This window comes from Panthera onca, chromosome Y (assembly GCF_046562875.1).
Source record: "Panthera onca isolate mPanOnc1 chromosome Y, mPanOnc1 haplotype 2, whole genome shotgun sequence".
Lineage (NCBI taxonomy): Eukaryota > Metazoa > Chordata > Mammalia > Carnivora > Felidae > Panthera > Panthera onca.
The window spans coordinates 20667784-20693305 of NC_138358.1; the positions used below are offsets into that span (position 1 = coordinate 20667784).

At 37.4% G+C, this 25522-nt stretch overlaps 1 protein-coding gene across 1 annotated transcript in view; it reads left to right on the forward strand.

Moving 5' to 3' along the window:
- The window catches only part of LOC145715072 (cullin-4B-like), a 137637-nt gene that overhangs the window by 110592 nt on the left and 1523 nt on the right, over positions 1-25522 (forward strand). The window contains 1 exon segment of the mRNA XM_081794656.1: positions 24857-25009. Within this exon segment, the coding sequence (XP_081650782.1) occupies positions 24857-25009 (153 nt within the window).

Sequence of the window (25522 nt, forward strand, 5' to 3'; positions counted from 1 at the left end):
ACCTGTAAAGGCACGTCCATGCTTTTTTTTTTACAGTGGCTGTACCAAATCATATTCCAACCAACAGTGTACAAAATTTCCTTTTTCTACATAATCTCACTGATAACTTATTTTTGGTCTTTGTTTCTGTCTTTTCTGATAGGTGTAATATATTTTATGGTGGTTTTGGCTTGCATTTCCCAGATGATCGGTGATTTGGGCATGTTTTCATGAGTCTTGGCCTTCTGTAGGTCTTCTTTGGAAAAATACCTATTCATTTCCTTTGACCATTTTTTAATTGCGTTTCTTTTTTACTGTTTTCATCATATATTTTGGATACTAAAACCTTATCAGATATATCATGACTCTTTTCCTGTTCAGTACATTGCCTTTGCATTGTGTTGATGGTTTCCTTCAGTGTGCAAAAATTTTAATTTTTCATGTAGTCCCAATAGTTTGTTTTGGCTTTATAATAATATTACTCTTGCTAGAGGAGATAAATCTAGCAAAATGTTGCTTTGGCCAATGTCAAGGGAAGTTACCACCTATGCTCTATCTATCCTAGGATGTTTATGCTTTCAGGTCTCATGTTTAGCTCTTTAATTCATTTTGAGTGTATTTTTGTGTATAGTGTAAGAAAGCGGTCCAGTTTCTTTATTTTACATGCAGTTACCCAGTTTTTTGAGCACGTTTTATTGGAGAGACTTGTCTTTTCCCTATTCGCATGTTCGTGCCTCTTTTAGAGGCATATGTTAATTGGCCAAATAATTATAGGTTTATTTTTGGGATTTATTCTGTTCTCTTGATCTGTATTTCTGTTTTTGACCCAGTATGGTACTCTTTTGATTACTACATATTTGTTACATATCTTAAAACCTGGGATTGTGATAGCTTTGTTTTGTTTCCTTTTTTTCTAAAGATTGCTTTAGCTATATGAGGTCTTTTGTGGTTTGAAGACATTTTAGGATATTTTGTTCTACCTCTGTGAAAATATATTTTGATTTCATTATATTTCTTTAAATCTGTAGATTGCTTTGGGTAGTGAAGGTATTTTAACCATATTTATTCTTCCAGTCCTATGAGTATGGAATGTTTTTCCATTTCTTTGTCTCCTCTTCAACTTTTTTAGGGTTCTCTGTTTAGTGTTTTTTGTTCTGTGTTTTTCAGAATTCAGGACTTTCAGGCTAAGTTTATTCTTAGGTGTTGTATAGGTTTGGGTTGCAATTGTAAATTGAATTATTTTCATAATTTATATTCTACTTTGTTATTAGTTACAAACAGTGCAATTTTATGGGTATTGATTTTGTGTCTTGGCACTTACCTAATTCACTAATTACTTCTGATCATTTTTGGTGGAGGCTTTAGGATTTTCTTTCTTCATTACCAATTTGGATGCCTCTTATTTTCTTTTCTTTTGTGATTGCTGCAGCTAGAATGTCTTCTTTTTTTTTTTAATTTTTTTTAACGTTTATTTATTTTTGAGACAGAGAGAGAGAGAGCATGAACAGGGGAGGGTCAGAGAAAGAGGGAGACACAGAATCCGAAACAGGCTCCAGGCTCTGAGCTGTCAGCAGAGAGCCCGATGCGGGGCTCGAACTCATGAATCTTGAGATCATGACCTGAGCTGAAGTCGGATGCTTAACCAACTGAGCCACCCAAGCGCCCCTGCAGCTAGAATTTCTTATGTTAGGCTAACTAAAAGTGTTGAGCTCCTAGCTGCCTAGAAGAAAAGCTTTGTTTTTCCCTATTCAGTGTGTTGATAGCTGTGTTTTCTCATAGATGATGTTTTATATTGAAGTATGTTCTCTTTAAACTGACTTTCTTGGGAGTTTTTTTCATAAATACATATTGAATTTTGTTAGAATTTTATGCATCTATTGAGGCAATCATACGATTTTTTTCGATCAATTTTTGATGTGTTGGGTATGACATTGACTGATTGCAAATATTGAACTATACTTGCATCTCTGGAGTTAATCCTTCCTAATTGTAGTAAATGATGTTTTTAATGTTTTATTGAAGGTAGTTTGCTAATGTTTTGTTGAGGGTTTTTGCCTCTGTTTATCAGGTATATTGGCCTGTAGTTTTCTTTTTTTGGAGTGTCTTTGGTTTGCATGTCAGGGTAAACCTGGCCTCATAGGATGAATTTGGAAGCATTTCTTCATCGTACGTGGTTTTTTTTTTTTTGGGGGGGGGGCATAGTTTGAGAGTAGATATTAACTATTATTTAAATGTCTGGTAGAATTCCCCTGTGAATCCATCTGATCCTGGGATTTTAATTTTTGGTAACTTTTAATTAACAGTTCAATTTCATTACTACTGCTTGGGCTGTTAAGATTTTCTGTTTCTTCCTGATTCAGTCTTGGAAGATGTTTTTAGGAATGTATCCATTTGCTCTAGGTTGTTCATTTTGTTGGGATTTTTTCATAACATTCTCTTATAATTCTTTATATTTGTGTCGTATAAGTTCTGTTTTGTTTCTCATGTTATATATTGGGTCCATTTTCTCTCTCCTATGCTCTCTTTCCCTTTTTGGTGAGCCTGGGTAAGGGTTTATCAATTTTGTTTATATTTTCAAGGATCCAGGCGTGGATTTACTTATTTAAACTTTCTGCTGTTTTCATAGTCTTTATTTTACTGATTCTGGTCTGCTTTATTTGTTTATTTGAGCTTTTTCTTATTTATTGAGGTAGTCTTGTGTTGCTATATATTTCCCTCTTAATACAGCTTTTGCTGTGTTCAAAAGATTTTGGATCATTTTGGTTTCATTTTCATTTGTTGTCACATATTTTTGTATATCTTCTTTGATTACTCTGTTGACACATTTAGTATCCTCTTGTTTAACTTTTGTGTGTTTGTGCTTGTGCCAGTTTTTTTTCTTGTGATTGCTTTCTGGTTTTATCTTGTGGTTGGAAAAGTGGCATGATGTAATTTCAGTCATTTTAAATTTATTGAGATGTGTTTTGTGGCCTAACATCTGTGTATTCTGGAGAATGTTCAATGTGCCCTTGGAAATAAGGTGTGCTCTGTTATTTGGGGGTGGAATGTGCTTAATATATCTTTTAAAGTCCATCTGATTCAGTCTGACATTGTTTTCTTACTGATTTTCTTCTTGGATGATCTTTCTATTGATGTAAGTGGGTGTTGAAGTCACCTACTATATTGAATTGCCATCAGTTTGTCTTTATGTCTGTTAATATTTGCTTTTTGTATTCAAGTGCTTCATTGTTGCGTGCATAGATATTTTCAATTGTTACGTGCTCTTATTAGGTTGATCCCTTTATCATTATGCGATGCACTTTTTTTCTTTTGCTGTAGTCTTTGTTTAAAGTCTGTTTGGTCTAGGGCACCCCAGATGGCTCAGTCAGTTAATCTTTCAACCTAGGCTCAGTTCATGATCTCACTGTTCAGGGGTTCGAGACCCGCGTTGGGCTCTGTATTGACAGCTCAGAGCCTGCAGCTGGCTTTGGATTCTGTGTTCCCCTCCCCCCCGCCCTCTCTGTCTCTGCCCCTCCCCGACTTGTGCTCTGTCTCTCTTTGTCTCTTAAAAATAAATAAACATTAAAAAACTGTAAAAACGATAAAAAAAAATAAAGTCTATTTCATCTGATATTAGTATTTCTACCCAGGCTTATTTTTGCTTCTATTTGTATAATTATTTTTTCCCAGCACTTCACTTACAGTCTGTATGTATCTTTAGGATTGAAATGACTCTTTTCTAGGCAGCATATGGACTAACCTTTTTAAATTCATTTTGCAACCCTTTGTCTTTTGATTGGAGTGCTTACACTGTTTACATTTAAAGTAATTATTGACAGAGATACCTGGGTGGCTTAATCATTTAAATATCTGATTCTTGATCTCCTCTCAGGTTTTGGACATAGTCATGAGTGCAAGCCCTGCATTGGTCTCTGAGCTTGGCATGAAGCCTATTTTACTTACTAGCTAACTAAGTTTATTGATACCTTTGTATCTGTTGCTATTTTTATTAGTTTCTTGATTTTTTTTTTTTTTTTAGTTTTTCTCTGTTTCTGTTTTCTTGTCTTGTGCTCTTTGTGATTGGCGAATTTTTGTAGTGATATATTTGCCTTTCTTTTCTCTTTATTTTTTTTGTATCTCTCATAGGTTTGTAGTTTGTGGTTACAAAGAGGTGTACTATAAGGTCCTATGTAAGTAGAAGTCTGTATTAATTTTATAGTCATTTAAGTTGAAACACATTAATTTTTTTTTATTTTTACCTGTCTCTTACCATTGTCCATTCATTCTCCAACATTGTCATATGTTATGTGTTTTAATTCAGTGTCTACTTATAGCCGTTTTTTTTTTTTTTTCACTGAAAGAAGCCTGCTTAACGTTTCTCTTATGGCTGGCTTTGTGGTGATAAACTCATTTGTTTGGCAAATTCTGTCTCTCCTTCAAATCCAAATTATAATCTTGCTGGGGAAAGTATTCTTGATCGTAGTTGTTTTGTTTTGATTTCCCTTCAGCACTTTGAATATATCATGCCACTACTTTATGGCCTGAAAAACCTGTTGAAAAATCTGCTGGTTAGCCTTGTTAGTTTTCCCTATATTACAGGTAACTTTTCATTTCTATATTGCTGCTTTTGACATTTTCGCTTTATCTTTATTTTTTGATATGTCAATTATTATGTGTGTGGTATAGAGCTTCTTTGGCTCATCTTTGTGTGAGCTTTTTGGATTTGGAACCTGTTTAATTCCTTATGTGAGAAAATGTTTCTGGTATTATTTTGTTCAAGTAAGATTAACACACCTCTCTCTCACATTCTTCTCTGAAACCCCAATAATGTAAATGTTTGTTCCCTTGATATTGCCCATCCAAGATATATCTTAATCTATACTCATTTTTAAAATCTTCTGTCTTTTTGCTGTTCAGCCTGAATGTTTTCCATTACTTTCTTAGATCACTGGTACATTCTCCTAACTCCTCTGATCTGCTGTTGATTCCCTGTCATGTTTTTGTTTTTTAGTTTCATTTATTGTATTCTTCATTTTTGATTGCCTCTCTTTAATATTTTCTGTCTCCTTACCGAGTCTCACTGAAATCTTTCACTGTTCTTTTGCAGCACCATGAGAATCTTTATGATCATTACTTTAAATTCTTTATCAGGCATATTGCTTTTCTCCGCTTCATTTGGTTGTTCTTCTGAAATTTTGTTGTTCATTCTGTTGGATAACGTTTCTCTGTCTTCGCATTCTGCTTGACTTTCTGTGTTTGTTTTTTGTATTTGGTGGAACAACCACTTCTTTTATTTTTTTTCTTTTGAATAGTTCCTTCTAATCTTGAAGAAATGGTCTTCTGTATAGTTGTCCCTCATGTAGACTGTGTAGTTGTTGACTTTTGCTGGCTGGCTAGAGCTATAATTTGCATGATTTGTAGTGGCACCCCAAAAGAACTACCATAGCTGATTTGGTCACAGATCCGTGTGGCCTCTAGGCTCTCCACACACTGGGTGTCCTCACAGAACAGCAAAAACTAAAGTGGGTCAAAGCCAGGTGTCCTATGGCTCTACAACCAGAGGGCTCCTTAGCATGATAGCTGAATATGAAGTAGGTGTCTCTGTATTAAATACACCCTCACAAGACAGCTGAATTTGAGATTCGTCCTCGGGAACTCTGTGCAGGGGATGCCTTTGCAGTTCTGCTGTAGCTAAAGCATTGTACAGGCAGGCCATGATGTTCTTGAGCTCTCAGCACAGAGGGTGCCCTAGTTAGATTGCTGAAAGTAAATTGGGGTGGGGGATTTTCTACACACAGAAAGTACTTTGGCAGGATCACTGAAGTGGATGTAGACTTGAGTATGCCAGGACTTTTCCACACAGACGGTGTACTCTTATGGTGACTGGAACTGATGCTGGCACAGGCTGAGGTTCTGGGGCACTTTGTGCTTAATGGGACAGCTGGACCTGTAGCAGACATTAGCTGAGAGGTCCCAGAGTGCCCCCGCCACCAGTAATTCCCTTGAAATCCACTTGAAGTGTAAGTGGTGCATGTCCTGGAGTATTCAGTGGTGCTTTGCTACAGTTTCACCTTTTCACGAAGTCTAGAAGTGTAGTAAGAATTAACCAGGAATATTCCAATATTCCTTTTGTAGGATGGCTGGGACTGGTATGGGTTGTTTCCCTGGGGCTCACTCAGGCAACAGACTAGTTAGGGTACCCTGGCAGCACTGTTATGTGCTCTCAAGATGGAGGGGGAGTATAGACATATCTGTCAACCTCTCCTCCCCGGAGAAAATTCTAGTAGGTCCACTTGCTATTTGGAGGAGTTCTAAGGGTGGTTCTCTAGTGCTAGTTGCTCTTTTAAACCACTGGATTTTAATTTTGTTTTTGTTTTTGTGTTTTAATATACCCAAGTGTGACTATGTCTGGAAATAGACTAGTTTAGACCTGGAGTTTGCTAAAGCAGTAAGCTTGTTATGGCATCCCTACTCATCTCTGGTTTGCACTTTCAAAGTGGGATGTAAACCATGTTTCTGTCCAGTTTCTCTGACCCAGAAGGAGTTTTAGCAAGTCCTCTGCCATTTGGCAGGGTTCTAGGGCTGTCTCTGTTATAAACTAGTTGTTGTTTAAAACTGCAGCTGTGTTCTGTGCCCAAAGAGGTTCTGTTTAATTTTTCTTTCCCCAACAAGGGATGATGGGGAAGAAACCCCATGCCTCTCTTTGAGAGTCCTTTCTCTGTTTGGTGTTACAAGGCCAAAAAACAATATCAAAGCCTAGTATTCAGGAGAACAAGCCTTATTTGTAATGGCCACAGCATGGAAAAGTGAGAACTGAGTTCACAAGTCAACTTCTCTTTTATGGTGAATTTGGGGTAGAATTTTATATCTACGTTTCTTGGAAACATTTTTCTAGATGTGTCTTTTGAGGCAGGGGGAACAAAAGCAAAAATAAACTATTGGGACGTCATCAAATTAACAAGATTTTGCAAAGCTACTGAGTGGGAGAAGTAATTTATAAACCTTCATATGTTTGTTAATGATATGTACAGTAAGGGGTTAATATCTCAAGTATGTAAAATAAAAGTATGTAAGGAATTATACAACTCAAACTCTACAACTCAACACCAAAAAAGCAAAGAATACAAATAAAATATGAGCAGAAGAACATTTTTCCAAAGGAGACGTACAGATGATTAACAAACACATGAAAAAAGTCTGAACATCAGTCATCATCAGGGAAGTGCAAATCAAAACCAAAAATCAATTAGAGATCACCTCTTACCTGTCAGAATGGGTAAAATCAAACACACAAGAAACAACAAATATTGACAACGAGGTGGGAAAAAGAGAATGCTCAGGCAGTGTTGATAGAAATGCAAACATACATCCATTATGGAATTTCCTCAAAAAATTAAAAGTAAAATTACTCAAGGAGGCATGGAAGATGGTGTAGGAGGATGGTGGGCTCACCTCGTCTTGCTGATCATTTAGATTCCACCCATTTCTGCCTAAATAACCCAGAAAACCACCAGAAGACCATCAGAATGGACTCGCCAGAGCCAAGCATAGACAAGAGGCCCACAGAAGAGGGTAGGAAGGGCAGAGAGGCAGTGCGCGTCACAGGGCCTGGCGGGAAGGAGCTGAGGTGGTAGAGGGGCAGCTCGCCCAGCGGGGTAGAGCCCCCGAAGTCTGCCATGCAAAAGCAGAAAGGTCAGAATCTGTGATTTCTGACAGCCAGTGGAACTTAACATCTGGAGTGTTAAAACGCAACAGCTCTGCTCTCGGAGAGCGGGGAGGACGAGAGGACGCTGGGAGGGAGAGTTGTTGAGGCCCAGAAGACAGAGCTGAGCTCGGCCTGAGAACAGAGGTGGTGGCCAGCACCATTTCCCTATTCCCATCCCCCAGATGAAATTCCAGAGGAAACCAGCTCGCGTCACTGAACTTGATTGCACCGCGCAGAAAGCCCAACGCTGTGCTTCTGTGGATCCATCCCTCCGGTGGGCCTGCCTCCATTCCAGTGCTGCAGGGCCCCTCCCTCCTGGGACCACCAGTGGCAAAACTAGCTTAGCCTGTCCCTCCTGCTGTTGTGAACGTTGCAGATCCACCCCCGCTAATGCATCCTTGGCCAGATTCCATGGAACCAGCACCACAAGCCTGGCAGTGTGCAAGTAGCTCAGACAGGAGCTGGACAGCTCACTGGACAAGTAGCCCAGACAACAGCAAGACACACCACTGCACACTGAATACTACCCCTGGGGCAGAGGAAGATAAAGAACACACCAGTCTGACCGTGGCCCAAGTGGTGGGCTGGGGGCCGACTTCAGGTCTGACTGTGGCCCCACCCACCAAAAGTTACTCCGGACAGCACAGGGTAAGTTCCATGAAATTTTGAACTACCAGGGGAACTACCCAAAATGACAAAACGGAAGTACTCTCTTCAAAAGAAACTCAGGAAGTAGCGACAGCTAACAAGTTGATCAGAAACTGATTTAAGCAATATAACTGAACAAGAACTTAGAATAATAGTCATAAAATTAATCACTGGGCTTGAAAAAAGCATAGAGTACATCAGAGAATCTATGGCTACAGAGATCAAGGGACTAAGAAATAGTTGTGAGGAACTAAAAAATGCTATAAATGAGGTGCAAAATAAAATGGAGGCGGCCATAGCATGGATTCAAGCCGGAGAGGAGACAATAGGTGAATTAGAAGATAAAAATATGGAAAAAGAGGAAGCTGAGAAAAAAAAAAATCCAGGAGTATGAGGGGAGAATTAGAGAACTAAGTGATGCAGTCAAATGGAACAATATCCCTTCGTAGGAATTCCAGAAGAAGAGAGAGAGAGAGAGAGAGAGAGAGGGGCTGAAGGTGTACTTGAACAAATCATAGCTGAGAACTTCCCTGATCTGAGGAAGGAAAAAGGCACTGAAATCCAAGAGGCACAGAGAACTCCCTTCAGATGTAACTTGAATTGATCTTCTGCATGACATATAGTGAAACTGGCAAAAAACAAGGATAAAGAGAAAATTCTGAGAGCACCTAGGGATAAACGGGCCTTAAACATACAAAGATAGACACATAAGAGTAGTAGTAGACCTGTCTACTGAAACTTGGCCAGCCAGAAAGCAATGACAGGAAATCTTCAATGTGGTGAACAGAAAAAATATGCCCTCAAGAATCCGTTATCCAGCAAGTCTGTCATTCAGAATAGAAGGAGAGAGAAAGGCTTTCCCAAACAAACAAAAACTGAAGGAACTCATCTTCACTAAACCAGCCCTGCAAGAGATCCTAAGCGGGACTCTGTGAGTGAAATGTTGCAAGGACCACAAAGTTCCAGAGACATCACTACAAGCATGAAACCTACAGACATAACAGTGACCCTACACCCGTATCTTTCAAGATTAACACTGAATGTAAATGGACTAAATGCTCCGACAAAAAGACATAGAGTATCAGAATGGATAAAGAAACAAGACTCATCTATTTGCTGTCTACAAGAGACTCATTTTAGACCTGAGGACACCTCCAGATTGAAAGTGAGGGATGCAGAACTATCTATCATGCTACTGGAAGACAAAATAAAGCTGGAATAGCCATACGTATATCAGACAAACGAGACTTTAAATTAAAGGCTGTAACAAGAGATGAAGAAGGCCATTATATAATAATTACAGGGTCTATTCATCAGGAAGAGCTAACAATTAGAAGTGTCTACGGACTGAATGTGGAAGCCCCCAAATACATAAAACAGTGAATCACAAACATAAGCAAACTTATTGATAAGAAAGTGGTAATTTCAGGGGACCTTAATACCCACTTACAACAATGGATAGATCATCTAGACACAGGATCGATAAAGAAACAAGGGTCCTGAATGATACATTGGATCAGATACACTTGACAGAAATATTTAGATCTCTGCATTCCAAACCAACAGAATATACGTTCTTCTCGAGTGCACATGGAACATTCTCCAAGTTAGATCACTTAACTGGGTCACAAAATAGCCCTTCATAAGTATAAAAGAATTGAGATCATACCATGCATACTGTCAGACCACAAGGCTATGCAACCTGACATCAACCACAGTTAAAAGTCTGGAAAACTGCCAAAGGCATGGAGGTTAAAGAACACCCTACTAAAGAATGAATGTGTCAACTAGGCAATTGGAGAAGGAATTGAAGAATATATGGAAACAAATGAAATAAAAATACAACAGGCCAATGCTTTGGGATGCAGTGAAGGCAGTCCTGAGAGGAAAATACATTGCAGTCCAGGCCTATCTCAAGAAACAAGAAAAATCCGCAATACAATGTCTAATAGCACGCCTAAAGGAAATAGAAGCAGAATAGCACAAAGACACCCCAAACCCAGAAGCAGAAGAGAAAGTATAAAGATCAGAGTCGATATAAGCAATATAGAATCTCAAAAAACTGTAGAGCAGATCAATGCAAACAAGAGTTGGTTTTTGAAAAAATAAACAAAATTATTAATTCTCTAGCCAGGCTTCTCAAAAAGAAAAGGGAGATGACCCAAATAGATACAATCATGAATGAAAATGGAATCATTACAACCAATCCTTCAAATACAAGCAGTTATCTGGGAATACTATGAAAAATTATATGACAACAAACTGGATAACCTGGAAGAAACAGACAAACTCCTAAGCACCCACACAATTCCAAAACTCAAACAGGAAGAAATAGACTTGAACAGACCCATAACCAGTGAAGAAATTCAATCAGTTATCAAAAATCTCCCAACAAAGAAGAATCCAGGAGCAGATGGCTTCCCTGGGGAATTAAACCAGACATTTAAAGCAGAGAATATACCTACCCTTCTCAAGCTTTTCCAAAAACTAAGGAAGGAAAACTTCCAGACTCATCCTATAAAGCCACCAATACGTTGATTCCCAAACCAGAGACCCAGCAAAAAAAGAGAACAACAAACCAGTATCCCTGATGAATATGGATGCAAAAATTCTCAATAAGATACCAGCAGGTTGAACTCAACAGCATATGAAAAGAATTATTTACCATGATCAAGTGGGATTCATTACTGGGCCTCAGGGCTGGTTCAACATTTGCAAGTCAGTGTGATACATCACATTAACAAAAGAAAAGAAAAGAACCATAGGATCCTGTCAATCGATGCAGAAGCAGCATTTGACAAAATTCAGCATCCTTTCTTAATACAAACCCTCAAGAATGTCGGGATAGAAGGAACGTACTTAAACTTCATAAAAGCCATTTATGAAAAGCCCTAAGCTACTGTCATCCTCAGTGGGGAAACACTGAGAGCTTTTCCCCCTGAGATCAGGAACACAACACGGATGTTCAGTCTCACCGCTGTTGTTTAACATAGTGTTGGAAATGCTAGCATCAGCAATCAGACAACAAAAGGAAATGAAAGGCATCAAAATTGGCAAAGATGAAGTCAAGCTTTCACTTTCCACAGATGACATATTATATGTGGAAAACCTGATAGACTCCACCAAAAGTCTCCTAGAACTGATAAATGAATTCAGCAAAGTCGCAGGAAACAAAATTAATGTACAGAAATAAGTTGCATTCTTATACAGTAATAATGAAGCAACAGAAAGACAAATAAAGAAACTATCCCATTCATGATTGCAGCAAGAAGCATAAAATATCTACGAATAAACCTAACCAAAGATGTAAAAGATGTGTATGCTGAAAACTTTAGAAAGCTTATGAAGGAAATTGAAGATGATACAAAGAAATGGAAAAACATTCCATGCTCATGGATTGGAATAATAAATATTATTAAAATGTCAATACTACCCAAAGCGATCTACACATTCAATGCAATCCCAGTCAAAATTGCACCAGCATTCTTCTCAAAGCTAGAACAAAGGACCCTAAAAATGTATGGAACCGCAAATTACCCCAAATATTATAGTAATATTAAAGAAAGTAACCAAAGTGGGAGCCATCACAATCCCAGACTTTAGCCTCTATTACAGAGCTGTAATCATCAAGAGAGTAGGGTATTGGCACAAAAACATGCATAGACCAATGGAATACAATAGAAACTCCAGAATTAGACCCAAAAAAGTATGGCCAGCTAATCTTTGACAAAGCAGGAAAGAATATCCAATGGAAAAAAGACAGTTTTTTTTAACAAATGTTGCTGGGAGAACTCGACAGCAGCATGCGGAAGTATGAAACTAGGACAGTTTCTTACACCATTCACAAAAATAAACTCAAATTGGAGGAAGGACCTGAATGTGAGAGAGGACACCATCATAACCCTGGGGGAAAAAGCAGGAAACAACTTCTTTGACCTCAGCTGCAGCAATTTCTTACTCTACATGTCTCTAAAGACAAGGGAATTAAAAGCAACAATGAACTATTGGGACTTCATCAAAGTAACAAGGTTCTGCAATGCAAAGAAAACAATCAACAAAACTAAAAGGCAACCGAGAGAATGGGGAAAATATTTGCAAATGGTGTATTGGATAAAGGGTTAGTATCTAAGTCTGTAAAGAACTTACCAAACTCCACACCCAAAAAAACAAATAATCCAGTGAAGAAATGGGCAGAAAACGTGAATAGACACTTTTCCAATGAAGAAATCCAGATGGCCAACAGGCACATGAAAAGATGCTTAACATCACTCCTCATCAGGGAAATACAAATCCAAACCACACTGAGATATCACCTCACACCAGAGTGGCTAAAATGAACAAATCAAGAGACTATAGATGCTGGAGAGGATGTGGAGAAACGGGAACCCACTTGCACTGTGGGTGGGAATGCAAACTGGTGCAGCCACTCTGGAAACAGTGTGGAGGTTCCTCATAAAATCAAACATAGATCTACGCTATGATCCAGCAATAGCACTGCTAGGAATTTACCGAAGGGATATAGGAGTGCTGGTGCATAGGGGCACTTGGCACCCCAATGTATATAACAGCACTTTCAACAATAGCCAGATTTTTGAAAGAGCCTAAATGTCCATCAACTTATGAATGGCTAAAGAATATGTGGCTTATATATACAATGGAATACTACATGGCAATGAGAAGGAATGAAAATACGGCCTTTTGTAGCAGCATAGATAGAACTGGAAAGTGTTATGCTAAGTGAAATAAGTCATACAGGAAAGACAGATACTATATGTTTTCACTCTTATGTGGATCCAGAGAAAGTTAACAGAAGACCATGGGGGAGGGGAAGGAAAAATAAAGTTAGAGAGGGAGGGAGCCAAACCATAAGACACTCTTAAAAACTGAGAATAAACTGAGGGTTGATCAGGGTGGAAGGGAGAGGAATGTGGGTGATGGGCATTGGGGAGGGCACCTGTTGGGATGAACACTGGGTGTTGTATGGAAATCAATTTGACAATACATTTCATGTTAAAAATAACAAAATAAAATAAAATTACTATATGAACTAGGAATTCCAGTGTTGTCTTTACCCTACAAATTTGGAAAGATTTATGCACCTCTGTGTTTATTTATGTTTATTTCTGCATTATTTACAACAGTCAAGATACAGAAGCAACTGGAGGGTCCATCAATAGATGAATGGGTAATGATGTGACACACATAAACACCTACACGTGAATGTTATTCTGCCATAAAAAAGAACGAAATCTTGCCATTGCAACCATATAAACGGAGCTAGAGTGTAAAATGTTAACGTGAAATAAGAGAAACGTGAAATAAGAGAAAGACAAATACCATATGATTTCCACAAGTTATATGAGGAATTTAGGATACAAAGCAAATGAACAAAGAAAAAAAGAGATTCTTCATCAGAGAGAATATTCTGATGGTCACCAGTGAACAGTTCAGTGGAAGAATGGGTGAAATTGGTGAAGGGGATAAAGGAGTACACTTAATGTGATCAGCACTGAATAGTGTATAGAATTGTTGAATCATTATGCAATACACCTGAGACTAATTTAACACTGTGTTAGTTATACTGGAATTTTAAAGAATTACAGATAACATTAAAAAAAAAATTCCCCTTGATTTCTTCTTTAGTCCATAGTTTGTTTTTTTTTCCTTAAGGAATGTGTAGCTAATTCCCATCTATTTGTAAGTTTGCAAGCTTTACAGTTGTTGATATATTGTTAATAATCATTGTGATCAAATAAGTACTTGATATGTCAGTCTTACTAAATTTGCTAAAATGTGTTTGTGGTCTATCATATCGTCCTGAAAAATATTCTATATGTATTTGAAAGAAATGTGTAATATACTACTATGGATGGAATGTATTTTTCAAGGTCAGTGTTTTCCTCTCAGTGTTCTGTTTGTATGATTTATTCACTGCTGGAAGTGGTTTTGAAGTGCACACTATTATTATTTATTATATCTTATTCTCTGTTTTCCTTTAGTATCTATTTTTTCCTTCAGATCTCTATTTACCTAATATATGTAAATGATCTGATCAATCTTGAATGTGTATATATTTGTCAATGTTGTATCTTCTTAATGACTTGTCTACTTTATCATTATCTGACACTGATTGGTTTCTTGTTACCATATTGGCTTATTCTGTGTGTGTTGCTTGATATTAATATAGCTACTTTGTCTTTCTTTTGGATTCCTGTGTATGGAATAACTCCACTTAATATTGTATCTAAGTCTTTAAATTGAATGGAATCTCTTGAAGGCAGAAAATAATTGGGTCTTATTTTCAATCTCTTCCACTTTGTAGATTCGAAAATTCAATCCATCTATATGCTGTTTATTGATACATACTAACTAATGCCATCTTGCTAATTGTTTCTGGTAGTGCTATAGTACCATTGGTCCGTTTTTCATCTATTACTGTCTTACCTTTGAGAATGGGTGATTTTTTACAGTTACATTGTCTGATTTTCTCTCTTTGTGAAACTAGTGTGGGTTTTTGATTAGTAGTTAATGGGCTAATATAAAATGTCTTGTAGATGTAACAGTAAATAATTCTATTGACAGTAACTTAAATTAGCATAAAACACTACCTGTTTAATCTGTCTTACTTTACTGTCATCGTCTGTCACAGATTACTCATTTGATTGGTAATTATTACAAAATTACAGTCACTGAAGTTATTTTTTTAATTTAAATTTTAGTTAACTTGCAGTGCAATATTGGTTTCAGGAGTAAAATTCAGTGATTTATAAACAACACCCAGTGCTCATCACAACTTCCATTTTAATACCCATCACCCATCTAGCCCATCTCCCACCCACATCCCTCCATCAACCCTCAGTTTGTTCTCTATGATTACATTTCTCGTGATTTGTTTCCCTCTCTTCTCTTTCTCCCCACCTTCCTATCTGGTCTTCTTTTCTATCTTAAAATCTACATATGAGTGAAATCATATGGTCTGTCTTTCTCAGAATTATTTCACTTAGCATAATACCTTCTAAGTAATGTTCCATTGTACATACATACTACATCTGTTTTCTTTTTTAATTTAAATGTTTATTTTTCAGAGAGAGAGAGAGAGAGCGCGCACAAGCAGGTGAAGGCCAGAGACAGAACGAGACACAGAATCTTCAGGCTGCAAGCTGTCAGCACAGAGCCTGACATGGGGCTTGAACTCACGAGTTGTGAGATCATGACCTGAGCCAAAGTCTGACGCTAAACCAACTGAGCCATCCAGGCACATCTGTACCACATTTTCTTTATCCTTTCTTTCATCAGTCAGTGAAACTGACTTGTGCTTTCTCCCTAGTTTGGCTTTATAATAAGCTTGGCTATAAACATAAGGTTTCATGGACCCCTTTGAATTTTTATTTTTGTATCCTTTGTATCCTTTGGGTAGTTCTATTTTTAGGTTTCTGAGGAGTTTCCATACTGTTCTCCAGAATGGCTACACAAGTTTGCTCTCCTACCAAGTGCAGGAGGGTAGTCCTTTCTCTGCATCTTCACCAACCCCTGTTGTTTCTTGTGTTAATTGTAGCCATTCTGACAGGTGTGAGGTGGTATCTCATTGTGGTTTTGATTTGTACTTCCCTGGTGATGAGGGATGTAGAACACCTTTGCATGAGTCTGTTCACCTTCTGGATGTGATCTTTGAATAGTTTGTATTGATGTCTTCTTCCCTTTTCTTAATTGAGTTGTTTGTTTTTTGGGTGTTGAGTTTGATGATTTCCTTACAGAGTTTGGATACTAACCCTCATCAGATACATTGTTTGCAAATATCCTCTCCTATTCCATTGTTGTAGACTCTGGGTCTGGAGCTCTTTCTCGTCTAGCAAGAAAGCGGGATGCAGGATTAAACTATGAGAGATGGCTAATGTCAGGGAGAAGACAAGAGCCCTGATTAAGAGTCCTTGCTCCATTTTTTTAGGATCTGAAGGCTTACAAACATTGTAATGGACATACACAAAGAGACAATGAGACTGTTAACATTAACTCATGGACATGAGGAAAAGAGGGTTTTGAAGATCTGTGGGGTTAGGGGTTTGGGCTAATACAAAACAAAACCCTGGCGCCCAGTGGCCAGGCAGAAGGTTGTTTACAGCAAACATGAGACATGGCCTCTGTTTACCTAAACTGGTTGAGGGGACAAGAAAGAGCATGCTACGTCAGGGTCAACAAGGCACCTTTGTTTTGCTCTTTAGCTCTGGTCTGGGCAGCTTCACCTCACAGTGATTTATCTCCCTATTTACCTGTTTACCTAGTTTACCTAATGTGGTCCTTCCTTCCTGAGAAAACAACTTTGTGCTATAGTACTAAATTGGGGGGCGTTTCTGCCCTGTATACCTAATCTTGTTTACCTCATATACCTTTGTTCTATATTTGGCCTTTGCCTCACCCTCTCTGTACAGGGGGCTTAGCCCCACCCTCCTTATGCTAATTACCTAATCTTATTTACCCAGACTTGGGTGTCAGCATCCTGTAGCTTTATAGTCCTTTATGCCTTGTTAATCCATCAGTGCAAGCCCAGGGAAATCCTGAGCTTATTCCCCAGGTTCCATAAGCTTCCTTTTAGTTTTGTTGATTGTTCCCTTTTGCTCTGCACAACCTTTTTATCTTGTTGAACTCCCATTAATTAGTTCCGGTTTGCTTTTGTTTTCCCTTCCCTTCCCTTCCCTTCCCTTCCCTTCCCTTCCCTTCCCTTCCTTTCCCTTTCCCTTTCCCTTTCCCTTTCCCTTTCCCTTCCCCTTTCCCTTTCCCTTTCCCTTTCCCTTTCCCTTTCCCTTTCCCTTTCCCTTTCCCTTCCCTTCCCTTCCCTTCCCTTCCTTTTTCCCTTCCTGTTTCCCTTCCTGTTTCCCTTCCTGTTTCCCTTCCTGTTTCCCTTCCTTTTTCCTTTCCTTTCCCCTTTCCTTTCCCCTTTCCTTTCCCCTTTCCTTTCCCCTTTCCTTTCCTTTCCCCTTTCCTTTCCTTTCCTTTCCCCTTTCCTTTCCTTTCCTTTTTCCTTTCCTTTTTCCTTTCCTTTTTCCTTTCCTTTTTCCTTTCCTTTCCTTTTTCCTTTCCTTTCCTTTCCTTTCCTTTCCTTTCCTTTCCTTTCCTTTCCTTTCCTTCCCTTCCCTTCCCTTCCCTTCCCTTCCCTTTTTCCTTCCCTTTTTCCTTCCCTTCCCTTTTCCCTTCCCTTCCCTTTTCCCTTCCCTTCCCTTTTCCCTTCCCTTCCCTTTTCCCTTCCCTTCCCTTCCCTTTTCCCTTCCCTTCCCTTTTCCCTTCCCTTCCCTCCCCTTTTCCCTTCCCTTCTCCCTTCCCTTTTCCCTTCCCTTCTCCCTTCCCTTTTCCCTTCCCTTTTTCCTTCCCTTCCCTTCCCTTTTTCCTTCCCTTCCCTTCCCTTCCCTTTTTCCTTCCCTTCCCTTCCCTTCCCTTCCCTTTTTCCTTCCCTTCCCTTCCCTTCCCTTTTTCCTTCCCTTCCCTTCCCTTCCCTTTTTCCTTCCCTTCCCTTCCCCTTCCCTTCCCCCTTCCCTTCCCCCTTCCCTTCCCCCTTCCCTTCCCCCTTCCCTTCCCCCTTCCCTTCCCCCTTCCCTTCCCTTCTCCCAACCCCATTTGTTGAAGGGACTGTCTTTTTTCCATTGGATATTCTTTCCTGTTTTGTCAAAGACGAGTTAATCATATAATTGTGGGTCTCTTTCTGGGATTTCTGTTCGATTTTGTTGATACACATGTCTGTATTTTGCGCCAGTACCATACTCTCTTGATGACAAAAACTTTGTAATCTTGAAATCTGGAATTGTGATACCTCCAGTTTTGTTTTCCTTTTTCAGGATTGCTTTGGCTATCTGGGGACTTTTCTAGTTTCATTTCTGGTGGTTTTGATAATAGCAATTCTGACAGGTGTGAGGAGATACGTCATTGTGGTTCTGATTTTCATTTCCCTGATGATGATTGATGTTGAGCCTTTTTTCCTGTGTCTCTTAACCATCTGAATTTCTTCTTTGAAGAGATATCTGTTCATGACCTCTACCCTGTTTTTAGTTGGATTGATTGTTTGCATGTTTGTGGATACTGAGTTGTGTGAGTTCTTTATGTATTTTAGCTATTAATCCCTTACAGTTGTATCACTTGCAAATATATAAATTCCCTGAGTCAGTAGTGTCTTTTTATTTTGTTGGTGGGGTTTTGGTTGTTGTTTGTGTTTTTAGTTTTTTTTTGTCTTTTTTTTTTTTTTGCCATGGAAAAGAGTTTTAGTTTGATTTAGTTTCATTTGTTTATTTTTGCTTTTGTTCACTTTTCTGAGGAGGCAGATCAAATATATGTATATACACACACATTGCTAAGACCGATGTCAGGGATTTCTTCTAGTGGTTTTCTTCTAGTAGTTTCCAGTCTTATACTTAACTCATTAATCCCCTTTTAGTTTATCTTGTATATGATGTAAGCAAGGAGTCCAGTTTCAACTTTATTTGCAAGTAGCTGTTGAGTTTTCCCAACAACACTTGTTGAAGAGCCGGTCTTTCCCCAGTGTTTATTCTTGCCTCCTTTGCCAAAGACTAATTTACCTGTGTTAACATGGGTTTATCCCTGGACTGTGTATTCCATGTATCTGTTTTTGTGCTAGTACCACCCTACTTTGATAACATATCCTTATAGTATAGTTGGAAATAAGAAAGCCTGATATCTCCAGCTTGTACTTCTTTCTCAAGATTTCTTTGATCATTCAAGGTCCTTTGTGGTTCCATATACATTTTAGGATTTTTCCCCCTAGTTTTCTAGAAGATACCATTGTTTTCAATAGAGATTGTATTGAATCTTTAGACTGCTTTGGGTGGCCAGGATATTTTAATAATATTTTTTTTTCGGTCCAGGTGCATGGTGTATCTTTCAATGTATTTGTGTCATCATCAGTTTCATTTACCAATCTTACAGTTCCTTTCCTCTGCTCCCTTTTTAGTTGGATTGCTTTTTTTTTAATGCTTACATTTATTTTATTTGTGTTTTGTGTGCAATTGTCAGTGGATTGTTTTCTATTTTTTATAGTTAACTAATATTGTATAGAACATAACACATAACTGGCTTGTAAATTGACTGAACTCATAACTTAGTTTTAATCATATTTTGCTGGAGTCCTTAGGGTTTTCTCCATATAGTATCATGTTGGTTTATGTAATAGTGATAGTTTACTTCTCTTATAATTTGATTGCCTGTGTTTCTTTTTCTTATCTTATTGCTATGGCTAGGATTTCCAGTACTGTGTTAAGTAATAGCGGTGAGAAGGCATTCTTGTCTTATTCCTGATCTTACAGGAATAAGTTTCACCATTCAATGTGATGTTAGCTGTGTGTTTGTCATTCATGGTCTTTATTACGTTGAGGTACATTTCTCTCTATCCACCTTGTTGAGAGTTTTGGGCACAAATAAGTTTTGGATTTTATCAGATGCTTTTCCAGCCTCTGTTGATATGATCATGATTTTTGCCACTCCTTGTTTTCTTTGTCATCCATTTTAAAAATATTTTTCCTCGCCTTTATTTTAGAGAGAGAGAGAGAGAGAGAGAGTGGGGAGAAGATATAAGAAGAGAGAGAGAATCTTAACCTCAACCAACTGAGACACCCACATGCCCCATCATGCATTTTCAGTGTGTTTTGTTACAGTGATTGATATGCAGATGTTGAACCACCCATCCTGAATCTCTTAAATAAATCGCACTTGATCTTTTTCTACGATTCTTTTAATGTATTGTTGCATTTGATATGATAATATATTGTTGAGGATTTTTATATCTGTATTCATCAGGAATATTGGCCTATAATCCCTCTAACTTTACAGCAAAAAACAAGTGGATAGTCTTCAAAATACAACTTTTATTGAGTTGAGCTAAATCTAAAGAGAGGCAAAACACAAGTACAGACTCACGTTAGCCTAAAAGGAAGTAACCTCTATACCTGTGGGTATGATATTTTAACATACTGCTAAAGGCTTGATAAAATTACTATGAGATATAAAATACATGGAAATGAAGACATAGTAGGAGTTCACATTTATCCTACAGATCTCAGTAAGTGAGAACTCAGAGGAAAGGTTACACAGAAACCAGAGAGAGCTCTCCCCACGCAAGTTTCACTGCAAGAAATGCCTGGACTCTTCTTTTACAAATAAAATCCTAAACCACCAGGGGGAAACAGTAAACATTTAACTTTTGACATAGTAAAGGGAAAATGTAAGAGAAAACTTCTCTTAACTATAAAGAAGTAGAAAAGTATTGTACACTTAAGCCTTTTGAAGACATTTAGCAATTGCAGTGGGATAAAATGGAATAAAAGGGGCTACCTTCAAGACACAGGCACAAAAGGCTAACTTAAGTTTGACGGTGAGTCAGAAAAACAGAATGATCCCTTCCTTCTCCATCGCTGTGCTTTAGCAAGTAAAGAGTAAGACAAATGACAGTGTTACTGCTGGGGGTAGAACAAACTGCTGGGGGGAAAACAAAAGAATTGAGAGAGATACCCAGGAATGGAAGAGTCTTGGTAGAAGTCAAGGATTAACAGGAGACATTAATTCCACCTCTATGGTAGAGCAAAACAAAGATAAAGTAAGTTCGGATGCAGTGAAATGGCTAAGACAGGTAACATCACCTCTTCACTCAAGATGAGAAGCAGAAAAAGCTGAAAAGCTCTACCATGGTAGAAAGGAAGCCAGATGAGACGGTGCCCAGCTTCCCTAGTTGTGCAAGACTTTGGTAAAGAAATCCATCTTTTTTCCTAGTAAAAGTAAGTTTTACCTATTTTGCAAGTATTTTCAAATAACCAGCTTGTTTCACTGATTGTCTGTTTTATTCTTTATTGTGTTTGTGTCTGATCTTATTATTTCTTTCCTTCCACTGGCTTGAGTTTACTTTTCTTTTTCTGGTTTCTTACGTTATCAATTTGAGATCCCCCTCTCTCTGTTAGGTGTGCATTTATAGCCTTAAATTTCCCTCTGAGCACTGCTATGCAGCATTCCATGGTTTTATTTTTGACTTCCTATTCTTTCTGATTCTTTTCTAAATATCTTCTGTTTCCCCTGATGATTTAGTTTTTAGTCTATTGGATATTTAAGCGTCTGCTATTTATATCCTTGTCATTTTCTTGATTGATTGATTGATTGTAGAAAATATTTTTAATGATTTTGCTCTCCTAAAACTTATTTTAAGTGACATTTTTTGTCCTAACATATGGTTTGTTCTGGGAAACATCCCAAGTGACCTCACAAAACTGTATTACTGCTTTGTTACCTGGTGTACTTCTTTCCTTTTTTTTTCTAAATTTTTTTAACGTTTATTTATTTTTGAGACCGAGAGAGACAGAGCATGAACGTGGGAGGGTCAGAGAGAGGGAGACACAGAATCTGAAACAGGCTCCAGGCTCTGGGCTGTCAGCAGAGAGCCCAACGCAGGGCTCGAACTCACAGACCGCGAGATCATGACCTGAGCCAGAGCCCGCCACTTAACCGACTGAGCCACCCAGGCGCCCCTCTTTTTTTTTTTTTTTTTAAAGAGAGAGCACAAGCAGCAGGAAGGGGCAAGGTAGACAGAAAGAGAGAGAGAGAATTTTAAGCAGGTTCCACATCCAGCATGGAACCAAAAGCAAATGTCAGTCTTGGGGTGAAAGGCAAGATCATGACCTGAACTGAAATCAAGTGTCAAGTGGCTAACCAACTGAGCCACCTAGGTGGCCTCAACTTTGTTCCCTTTTTTATACATGAGTAATTTTACAGCAATCCACTGACGGACATTTGGGTTATTTTGTTGCTTAGGGTGTTTTATATATGCCTGTTAAATCTATTTGCTTATAGTGTTGTTTACATCTCCTATATCTATATTAATCTTTTATCTAGATGTTCTGTGTATTATTGAAAGTGTGGTATTAAGTCTCGAATAATTATTTTCAAATATTTTCTCACATAATTCTCTCAGCATTTGTTTCATTTTATTTTGTGGCCCTTTGGTATATATATGTTTAGGATTATTTTATTTTCCTGATGAATTGAGCATTTCATCAATGTAAATATCCTTTGGTCTCTTGTAAGTTTTTTACTTACAATTGAATATATATGTGTGTATGCATATATATGTGTGTATGTACTTATATTTGTGTATCTATGTATTTATATATATCTAGACATTATATATGCATATGTATGTGTATGTATATAACTGTATATATATTCCAGTTCACAGACTCTTAACAATATAAAAACATAAAAAATATAAAAAATAAAGAGTAATCTAGATAACAAATAAAGAACTTGATGGGGCACCTGGGTGGCTCAGTCGGTTAAGCATCCGACTTCGGCTCAGGTCATGATCTCATGGTCCATGAGTTCAAGCCCCGCATCGGGCTCTGTGCTGACAGCTCATAGCCTGGAGCCTGTTTCACATTCTGTGTCTCCCTCTCTCTCTGCCCCTCCCCTGTTCATGCTCTGTCTCTCTCTGTCTCAAAAATAAATAAACGTTAAAAAAAAGAACTTGAGTAGATATTTCTTGAGAGAAGTTATTCAAATGGTACACAGACACATGAGAGAATGCTCATCATCATTGGTCTTCACATATACCTAAGTCAAAATTACAGTGAGATTCCACATTACTCCCAGATGGCTTGAATCGACAAATCAGATACAAAGAGGTTTTTAAAAGAAATATGAATCCTGTGCATTTCTGGTGTGAATATGTAGTATTGCAGCATCTGTGCAAAATAGTTTGAGATTTCTCAGTTAAACTCAGAGTGACCATTTGACTCAGCTATTCTCATTAACCATTAAAGAGAAAAAAATATATGTCCACTGAAGCTTGTCACAAGAATTTCTTGCAGAATTACCTATAGTAGCCAAAATGGAAATAACCCAGATGTCCATCATTGGATAAATGGATAAGTAAATTGTATTGTACACATACAATGAAATATTACTCATATATACAAAAGAAACAAAGTACCAATACATCCTTCAGTAAGAATTACCCTTCATTATGTATAAAAAGCATTATTTATGTGTATAGAAGTATTTTGTGTATAAAACCTTATGCTAAGTGACAGAAGGCAGACATAACAGGTCAGTTATAGTATAGTTCTTTCCATTATATTTGAAAAGTCATAAAATCCATATTTAAGAAGAGTAGTGGTAACCACATCATGAGTGAATGGGAAATGATGAAGGATTACTTAATGTGCACAGGGTGTTTTCTTGAGTGGCAAAAATGTTTTGAAACTAGAGAGAGATAGTGGTTGCACAACATTTTGAGTATGCTTAAATGCTTCCAACTGTATATTTAAAATTTTTAAACCATTTTAAAATTGTTAATTTTGTATTTTGTGATTCCACTTCAATAAAAAATGTATGTCTGAATGGTAGAAGATAAAGTAAGATAGTTTTATTAGACATAGTGTATTTAAAGCTTTACTGGTAAAACAGGAGTTGAGATCATCTTAAAAATGAGAAGTATAAAATGAGCATTTAAGAAAATGTAATGATGAAAGCACACACAGAAAATGAAGTAGTAAAAATGAAGAAAATACTGACAAATTAAAAATAAGCAACTCTTGCTTTGAGAATTTGGAAGGCTTTATTTGGAATTTGGAACCCAGAAGGCAATTCAAAAGATTCTATATTCCTGGAAACTCAGATGATTTGGAGGATCACTGTTGAAGGTTTAGGATATGAATGAAAAAATATTTGCAGTTAGAAGTTCAAAAAAATTGTTTTTTTTTTAGAATATACGTATAGGGTGCCTGAGTGGCTCTGTCCGTTAAGTGTCTGACTTCAGCTCAGGTCATGAGCTCATGGTTCCTGAGTTCAAACTCCCCGTAGGGCTCTGTGCTGACAGCTCAGAGCCTGGAGCCTGCTTAAGATTCTGTGTGTCTCCCTCTGTCCGCCCCTCCACCGCTTGCACTCTGTCTCTCGCATTGTCTCAAAAATAAATAAGCATTTTAAAAAATTCAAAAAAATAATATACATATGAAAATTAAAAAAAAAAACCAAACTTCGTTACACATATCCTTTTCCAATTGCCAGAAGTTAAAATAAGAAAAGTCTCTGAAATACATGATTTAATGTAAAGTAAAATAGAAAATAAAGCTTTAGCTTGAATAAATAGAATAATTGTTAATGGAGTAATTTTATATGTACAAGATAAGTTTTACTTTGTATCTATGACATGACATTTAAATATCGTATCTTGAAACCTATAACATAGAATTGCAAGAGCGTGTTTATTACCACCGAAGTCATACAACTAACTTGTTTAAAAGAACTGCTCAAATCATAGCACGATGCTTTCCTATTAATAGCTTTTCTGGTTAAAAGGAGTCTAAAATTGAGGATGACTTAATACAAACTTAAATCCAAAAAGTGTAGTATATAAAAGGTTTGCGATAGAAGCAAAAGTGAATTATATATCGTTTCTGTTACTGGTTTTACAAAAAGTGATCTTTTGAAACCTTTAATTTTCATAACAGTTTAATTATTATTGAAATTTTACGTATTGTCATTTTAACTTTTAATTATTTTCATTAGATAGAGGAACGTACCATCACCACACAGAGAGTTTTCCAAGATCGACGATATCAGATTGATGCTGCAATTGTTCGCATTATGAAGATAAGGAAAACACTTACCCACAGTGTACTTCTCTCAGAATTGTATAACCAGCTAAAATTTACACTACAGGTAAACAAATCTACCAAAAATCCAGTGGCATTGAGTACTTTTGAATAAAACCATAGGTTTATACGGTAATTTCAAGTAAAAATTTATCTATGATATGGAGTAAAACTTGTGAGTGTGATTATCACAGGACTTAGGTCCCTTTTTGTGTTATGGTTTACTGGATTAGGTTATTAAATTTTATCAGTTTTATAAATAAAAAGTTGTAACATTTTGAAAGGTAACACAAAAAAATAGAAAAAGAAATTAGTCTCATGATCTATTTTAAGTATTTTCACTGTACCTCCATGGTTTAGATTCACTTCCTTGATGTATCTTCTTGATGAAGTACAGTTAGAAGTTGCCTTTATTTGCACTGCTTATGAGCAAATACTTCACAGTTCCTAGCAGAGTGGCCTTTGGTCTTACTATGATAGTCCTTTGTCTATTTTTACATCTTATAACGGTTGATCTTTGTGACATTATTAAATACTACAACCTAACAAATTGTTAACAATATTTGGCAAATTACCGCTT